The sequence below is a fragment of the Orycteropus afer genome, unplaced genomic scaffold, assembly GCF_000298275.1.
Source record: "Orycteropus afer afer isolate SDZICR_OR568_19922 unplaced genomic scaffold, OryAfe1.0 scaffold00419, whole genome shotgun sequence".
Classification (NCBI taxonomy): Eukaryota; Metazoa; Chordata; class Mammalia; order Tubulidentata; family Orycteropodidae; genus Orycteropus; species Orycteropus afer.
Genome location: NW_006922006.1, coordinates 852,563 through 859,262, shown reverse-complemented (window position 1 = coordinate 859,262; position 6,700 = coordinate 852,563). Strand labels below are relative to the sequence as shown.

Sequence of the window (6,700 nt, the reverse complement as noted above, 5' to 3'; positions counted from 1 at the left end):
CTAAAAATGAAATAAACAATACCACTTAAAATAGCATCTAAATGAATAAAATGCTTAGGAATAAATTTACCAAAAGAAGTGTAAGAATTGACGTTAGAATGTACCAGGCCATAATCAGTGTACTGGGGATAAAGTTGTTAGTGAAGCTGACAAACCATTGCCCTAGTGGAGTGTACCTTTGAGTTAGAGGAGATAGATGAACAGGTGAACTCATGAGTAATAACAATAGTTGAGTAATGATCAGGACTATGAAGAATCAAGTGGGAAGGGGATAATGTCCAGCAAGAAATGAAGTGACTATGATACGGTTCTCGGAAAGAAGGTTGGGCAATCCTACTTCCGCAGTGATACTAAACCCAAGGAGGGGTCGCTATGAGTCGGGGCCGACTCGACGGCACATAACAACAACAACATGATATGGTTACTTTTACTCACAGACCTGAAGTGAAGAGAGGGAGCAGTTCAAGCAGAAGGAACTTTGAGTAAAAATGCCTTGAGACAAGAGCATGCTTAGGAATTGGTTAGGAATTTCAAGGAAATCATTATTAATGTGGTGAGATGAATAAACAGGAGGATGATAAGAGATGTTGTAGCTCAACCAGAACTAAAGTATTCATGAATTAGTGGCATTAAGTATTTCACATCATTTCCAATAAGAAAACTGGTTAACATTATAATTAATTACCATCAGTCTCACTGGCATTTAAATCTCCAATTTTTTATGAAAAGTGAAGAGTTGGTGATCATATAAACTGAAAACAGTCCTTATTTTTTATACTCTTTATTTGTACTGTGACTGTCTTCCTTTGGAAAATTATCGTGTGACCATATTGTTTCTATCACCTGATCTAGTGAAGACTGAAATATCAGTTCCTTTAAGATGTTATACTTAAAATTGTTGGTAAAATATGTCAATAGAAACAAACATCTTCATTTAAAAAGATATTTGTTTCTTCATTTTGGATTCAGAATATTTTTTTGACTAGAGGCAGAAAAATGATTAGATATAAGCTTGTATTCTGATATTCCAATTGACTATTTTAATTGTTTTTATTAAAAACTAGCCATTCCACTAACCTCATTTAACAAATTCCCATTCTTGTGTGTAAGTGCACACACAAGATCCATGCACATGCTTCTACTCATGTGCTTGTGTGTACCTGGTTTGACATATATGTATAGGGTAGAGAACAGGTGAACAAGTCAAATGGCATTAAAATTTTTTGAAAAGCAAAACTCAAATATCCTTAAGTTCCCCTGAGCCATTTTCATTTGTGTATTGCATCTCAGAACATAATGTTTTCTTTTTTTTTTTTTTTTCCAGACAACAGACTTTTGAAGAGATAAGAATATCATATTAGAAATTGGGTGCAGCGTGGGATTTGAAACATAAGCCAGGGAATCACAGAGATGTGACGAAAATGAAACTTGATTGCTGTAGATCCTGCAATACTATAACGTTAAGCCAAGAGACAATTTTATCATCTCAACAACCTTTTTGAATGCATTCTTGACCTCCTTGTTCCTCAGGCTGTAGACCAGAGGGTTCAGCATGGGGATGACCACAGTGTAGAACACAGATGCCATTTTGTCTGTGTCCATGGAATGACTGGAGCTGGGCTGCAGGTACATGAAGATGATGGTCCCATAGAAGATGCAGACTGCAGTGAGGTGGGAAGCACAGGTGGCTACAGCCTTCTGGTATCCCTCAGCTGAATGTAATTTGAAGATGGTGATAAATATGAACAAGCAGGAAATCAAGATAACCAGAAGAGCAAAGAAGACATTGAAGGTTGCCATAACAATAAGAACCATCTCACTAATATGTCTATCAGAGCAAGAGAGAACCATGACAGCTGGGATATCACAGAAAAAGTGATGGACCGCATTGGACATACAGAAAGAGAGCCTGAATGTGTTCCCAATGTGGATGGAAGAATTTAGGAAACCCCAGAAATAGGAACCTATGGCCAGACAAGCACACACAGTTGTTGTCATGGTGGTGGTGTAATGTAGGGGTTTACACACTGCCACGTAGCGGTCATAGGCCATTAAAGCCAACAGGAAATTTTCCACAGTAGCAAATACTACAGAAAAGAACATCTGAGCAGCACATGCATTGTAGGAGATGATATTGTCTCCTATAAGGAGCCCAGCTAACAATGTGGGAGTAACAGCTGAGGAATAACCAAGGTCCGTCAGAGACAAGTTACTGAGGAAAAAGTACATGGGTGTGTGGAGACGAGAGTCCACTAATATCACCAGGATTACCCCCAGGTTCCCAAGCACATTGATGAGGTAAATGAGGGTGAATAAGATAAAGAGAGGGATCTTCAGCTCTGGGGCATTGTTTAGTCCAAGCAGGATGAACTGAGTCACTTGGGTTCTGTTCTCCATTGATGTCATTTGGGAATCAAGAGATGTCCTGTGTCAATGAGGAATAAAAGAAAAGAATGTTAAAGAGAAAATAGAAGGAAATTAAATTGAAGCGTATAGATGCCATGGAAATTATTTTATTATAGCAATAAGTTGTGTTTTGAGATTATCTATACAGAAAGCTGGGCTTGACCATGAAACTTAGTGCATACATTGCCTGTACAGCTACTTATTATTGAAGCTGAGCAATCTTCTTAGATCATCTCTCAGACTTAAATTTTACAAATTTTTAAACTGAACTGTAGAAAAATAATAAAATAGCCAACATGACATGTCATAAATGACATGGATTGCCAATTCAGTTTTCCTCAATTGAAAATTTATACTTTTTTATTTCTCATGTGCTGTAGGCACTTTATATGCATATTGAGTAGTTCCATACAACAACTTGAGATTCATTAGTACATTCTTCTACTCAACTGATGAGGCACAAGGGGTTGAGTAATTTATTCACGTTTACAAAAATATTAACTGGCAAAGCCAAGCTTAGAATCCAGATAAGATGATCCCAAGTCCAATGATCATAACAGAATTGACATAAAATTGAATTTAACTCATTTTTAAATTACTCATTGTCTCCATTGGCCCAAACTCAGCTTGCAGATATAGAGTGAAGTTATTGAGCAATATATGTATAGTAGACATGGTGGTATAACTGAAGCCTTAAGGCATATACCAGTAGTAAAAAAAAATTTGAAGGGAAACGTATGCATTTGATATACCGTTTGGGTTCTGGGTGCATATGGGTTCAAATATCAACCCTATTATTTATTGTCTAGGAGTCATTGGTCCAAATCTAACTCCCTGTTCCTCATTTTCTCCCTCTGCAAAATAAAAATTGTAATAAGAACTACTTCAAGGTATTATTGTGGGAATGAAGTGAGACAATGCATAAAAAAATGAGTAATATTGGATGTTAAGCACAGCAAAGTAAGTTAGTGTTGGGGATTGTGTGACAGGTCAAATAGATTCGAATGATGGCCTCTGTGTTGGTTGTGAGAAATGTGGGTGGTGACATGCAGGGACTTAAAGTGTTGTGTGAGTTTTGAACATGTGGTAGCCTCACTCATCTACGTGCTTTCCTCACAGTCCTGGTTCACTGAGATCCTCTGTGTCCCGTACTGTTTCTCAGCACCCTCCATCCCCTATGAGTGGCTGTGCCAACCATTCCTCGTGAGCCATTCTTTAACTTAATTTCTCCTTGAATTCCATATTTCACCCTGGGTCGAAGAGTCTCATTAAATGTTATGTGGTACTCTATAATTACATAGTTAGCATAAGGGAGACTGAATAGTTAACCTTTAAACCAATGTCTGATAAATAAAAATCCTGGGAATTTAGCACTGCCAGTAATTGTAGGTGCACTAATAATAATACAAGTGAGATTATGGGGAAAGGGTTCACACAGAGTATAGATCTTGATCGTTTAATGAGAGTTTAAAGAAAACTCATTCTTTTTCTCCTTATTGTCATCCCGTAGTTGGAGATCAAGGATTGTAAATTCATAGCCTGTGAATGCATTTTGTTTGAAGATCAGGTAAGGAGTTTCATGTTTTATTTTTATCTGTTCTAGTGTAAGCATAGAACGTTACATTTTTCATTTGAATTTGAAGTCTTTGGCAGGACATTGATCCTCTACTAGGCACTACTCTTTACCATTTCCTTCTGAGACCTTTCACTACTTCCTTGTATAAAACTAGACTATAAAGGTCTTATATTTGCCATACTTTGATAGACATGAGCACTTTTAGCATGCACTATGTTCTACAGCCAGTGATAATACATCTATATACAGACACAATATCTTCAATTAATTCTCACAATAGCCTTTAAAGGTAGGTGATACTGTTATTTACATTTTATCATTAAGATTCAAAAAGTTATGTGGTGCTCTATAATTACATAGTTAGCATGAGGGAGACTGGATAGTTAAAGTTTAAACCCATGTCTGATAAATAAAACTCCTGGGAATTTAGCACTGCCAGCAATTGTAGGTGCACTAATAATAATATGAGTGAGATTTTGGGGGACAGGGTTCATACAAAGTATGGATCTTGATCATTCAATTAAGAGACTTTTATAGCTAAGAAAGTATCATTTGACTCTTTCTTTTAAAATTTTAAAATTTTACCTTCTATTAGAGGCCAATGGGTAGCAAACAAGATGAAATTATCATCTAGTCAATGAAAGTATCATGTATCCTCCTCTCTCTGCCTCCTCAACTTCTTTAGGAAAGGAGCAGGATGTTTCATTGATATCATTGATGGAGATTTCAACATATATCCAAGCCTTACACCACAGTTTAAGAAAAATGTTTAGAACGTCTGAGTCTGGGATCAAATATCTCAGAGTAGACATAGTTTCCTCAGTGCTTATGTATGAATTACACTACTCACTAAATTGTACATGAAACAGAAGGATTACCTTAATCACTGATAAAAGGAGAAAGGCAATTCCAAATTGTGAGTTTGATATCAGAAATTCTGCCATGGAATAATGCAAAGAAGTTCTATCTTAGGTACTGGTCAAAGGAATCAAATGTTTCTAACGCAAGGAAATATGGAGAAAAGAACATGAACCCACAACCGGTAATCTAGATTGAAGTCCTGCAGGTGCTGTGTATTTCCTCTGCTCTTGGAGAAGTCACGTACCAACTCTTTATGTGTAAGATAAACATAATAAATGCATATCTACCACATAATTCTCAGTATTGTGGCTGTGAAGAGCAAATGAGGCATGGACTATAAAACAACTCATGAAGGAATTATCATTTCAAACTACTCAAGATAATGTTTCTTTTTGGTTGTTTTCTCTGGCTGTGGTTGAGGACTCCTGCAGATAATGAGTTTAGGGGAGGGTTGGTCTGTGTGCTAACAACCATCACCATTCGTTTGAATAAATGATAACAAAGGGCTCTGTCCAAGGTCTGGTCCCTCTAAAGCGATGTCATGGGAAGTCATGTTGATATTTCAGAGAATAATGCATAGGGATCAAAAGGGAATTATTAAAAGACACAGATCTCAGGGGACATCCCCTATGAGGGCATCTTCAGCCACTCATTCCACTCACCAGGGAAGAAGCAATTACACTGCCCACGGGAACCTAGCTGGATGTGTTGAATGTGCACATGTTTGTGCATTACTTGTCTCTCTGGTGGAGTAGTGCCTAAGGCATTTGACTGCTAACCAGAAGGCTGGCAGTTCAAACCCACCAGCCACTCCTCGGAGGGAAGGTTGGGCCATCTACTTCTGTAGTGATACTGCCTTGGAAACCCAAGGAGGAGTCGCTGTGAGTTGGTCCAACTCCGTGGCAGTGAGTTTAGTTTAGTTTTGTTAAACATCTTTCTAGTATTCTTTGCTTTCAGCCAAGATCCACCCTGGTAACCATCAAAAAATTATTCATTTGTAAACATTTTCTTGACTTTCAAAAAATAATAGTTTCATATAATATTTGTCCTTTTATGATTGAATACTTTCATTTAGCATAATGTCTTCCAAGCAGAGTTTATGATATATTGACAAACTGATTGTAAAATGATATTGCAAGTCAAAACAATTCTGAAAAAGAATAAAATTGAAAGATGCTTCTTACCTAAGTTCTTGACTTAATATAAAGTTACAGTGATGAAGATAGGGTAGTATTGGTGAAGGAATAGACATATGCATCAATCAAACTAAACAGAGATTCCAGAAGTAGAACCAACAAATACACTCAACTGCTTTTGACAAAGATGCCAAGGAAATTAAATGGAGAAAGTATATTCTTTTTTATGTGCATATTTCATTTCTATTTTTAAATTTTAATTTAATAACAATTAACCAAAAATTAAAAAATAGCTAAAAGAAAATATAGATTAAACTAAAAAATACATATAAATAGACATACACTATTGGATGTTAAGATATATTATAAAGCTACAGTAATTCACTTTTGTTTCTTGCACAAGATAGAGAAAATAAATAATGAAACTGAATAGAGAGTTTCAAAACACATATGATATGTACTTACCTGATTTTTTCACCATCCCTTAAGTTTTTTATGCACTCTTTCAATATGCTGTTGTCGTTTGTTTTTGTTTGTTGTTGTTGTTGTTGTTGTTGTTTGCTGTCAAGTCAGACCCGACTCATAGCGACCCGTCCTTGGGTTTCTGAGGCAGTATCACTACAGAAGTAGATTGCCCCATCTTCCTTCTGAGGAGTGGCTGTTGGGTTTGAACCTCCAGCCTTCTGGTTAGCAGTCAAGTGCCTTAGGCACTATGCTACCA

General features: G+C 36.7%; 1 protein-coding gene across 1 annotated transcript; it reads right to left on the bottom strand.

The window, feature by feature from the left end:
- Nucleotides 1–1,452: 1,452 nt before the first annotated feature.
- On the bottom strand, nucleotides 1,453–2,409 carry LOC103208170 (olfactory receptor 5B2-like). The gene has a single exon (XM_007953847.2). It carries the CDS (start codon nucleotides 2,404–2,406, stop codon nucleotides 1,453–1,455), a length of 954 nt encoding a protein of 317 aa, XP_007952038.2. The 5' UTR covers nucleotides 2,407–2,409.
- Between the last annotated feature and the right edge of the window lie 4,291 nt (nucleotides 2,410–6,700).